At 40.6% G+C, this 1,885-nt stretch overlaps 1 protein-coding gene across 1 annotated transcript in view; it reads right to left on the bottom strand.

Annotated features, from left to right (window-relative positions):
- gys2 (glycogen synthase 2) overlaps positions 1–1,885 on the bottom strand; it is a 48,961-nt gene that overhangs the window by 43,975 nt on the left and 3,101 nt on the right. Inside the window, exon 2 of the mRNA XM_034863187.1 lies at positions 240–421. Coding sequence (XP_034719078.1) covers positions 240–421 — 182 coding nt within the window. The remainder of the gene's footprint in view (positions 1–239; positions 422–1,885) is intronic.

Here is a 1,885-nt window from a genome sequence, read left to right on the forward strand (position 1 = left end):
TACACACATACATATATACACACATACATATATATATATATATATATATATACACACACACACACACACACACACATATACACACACACATATATACACACACACACACACACACACACACACACACACAAAAGGAGTGTATATAGTGCAATTTTATTTGAAATGTTCTGCCATATGAACAAAAGTGCCGTGACATTTGTTCTGCAAGTTAGACATAAGACATTTAGTCTCTCTCCCACCTGGCAGCCGTTGTGGATGAGAGCGTCCATGGCCTTCCTGATTGCGGGGTTTGGAGGCTCGCAGCCCTCCACCTGGGTCTTGAAGTTATGTTCAAAGTAGGGCCCCATCATGTAGTAGTTCTCCCCCCATTCATCTACTGTGATCTTGGCTTTGGTCTGGATCACTGTGTAGATTCCTCCAACTGCAGGTTCACATTCAGTGAATGGAAAAGACAGCTCTGAAGTTGTGTTTTTTAACTTCTCAAGATAAAGATCATGCAGGTTTACATTTGGGACCCGGTTCTACCTTTTTTATGGCAGGTGAACTGACATGTGCACATCAATGTTTGGTTGAGTCCCATTCTTCTTAATATGAGAAGTGGCTTTTACTAATTGTAAAAGCCACTTTGACTGTAAAAGCCGCTTTGATTGTAAAAGCCTCAATGACAAATTGTTTCACAATGTCGTTATGAAACAAAAACAAACAAAGTGTCTGTACAGTACAACAACTTCACCCTGTGTTAAATTCCAAACTCCTTCCAACATACACATTGCAAAATGCTTTATTTGCATCACGTAAAACGACAGTAATCAAGGGGTATTTCCCTACCTGGTACCTGCCGAGATGTTTTAGCTTTTTACTTGCCATCAGATTATAACTACTCTAGAGTCTGTTCTTGAGACATTGAGACCTTGCTCAAATTGTTGGGTCAATTAGGGCAGGATTCAGGATTTGGGACAACCGCTTGGATTTTGGGACTGTCCTGAATTTTTCGGTACGTCTGGTTATCCTATGATGCATTCAGCAAACATTTCATATTTTAGGTGTGGGCCCTTGATCCACATGAAGTCAGAAAGCTTAGTGACATGGGCTGGGTTCCAATAGTGGTTCAACATGCCCTCGTTCACTTCCCCGCCGCCATCTTGAGTGTCGTTCCAATTGCCGGTTGAACTAAACTTGGTATGATCGACCCTAAGACTGCTGAGGGAGCAAGTTAACAATGGTCACTCCTGAGGTGGATATCACCCACATTGCATTGCAGTTTTGCAGTAGGTGCAAGAAAATACATCATGGTTAGGTGGCAGTAAGAGCTAGAAAGAGGTTTAGTTTCCTCATTGTTAGCTTGATGTTTCACTGAACCATGTAATATAACTATCTAGTAAATAACTGGTGATCTGTGTAGTTTGGACTGAAAGTGAACGAGGGCAGGTATGCTCCATTTCACTCCACCTCTCCTGCCTTTCCTAATTCCACCTGCTCTCCAAGTGGCCTCGATATGCTATGACGTCATACCAAGGGCTGAGGGGAAATGAAGGAGCGCATGTTGAAAAACTAATGAAACACAGCCATAGTTTGACTGGAGTAAAATGTTTGTTGTTGCATTTTTCCATTTGTGTTGTTTAACGATTATATGACGCTGTTTTATAGTCACCTTACAGTCAAAGTCATTAGTTGTGTCACTGTTCTTTTATAAGCTGTTATATCTGATACAACTTTTAAAGGCAAACTTAAATTCTAAGTGTATGTAATCCATCACATCTTTTGAATGCAAAGGTTTCTTCATTTTTAGAAAAGCCCTTGTTATTGTGACAGAAGGAAACAGGCAATACAGTCATATTTGGAGCTATAAAGAGACTTGGAGAGGTAGGTGTCCCAAGACAAAAGT

This window comes from Etheostoma cragini, chromosome 23 (assembly GCF_013103735.1).
Source record: "Etheostoma cragini isolate CJK2018 chromosome 23, CSU_Ecrag_1.0, whole genome shotgun sequence".
Taxonomy (NCBI): domain Eukaryota; kingdom Metazoa; phylum Chordata; class Actinopteri; order Perciformes; family Percidae; genus Etheostoma; species Etheostoma cragini.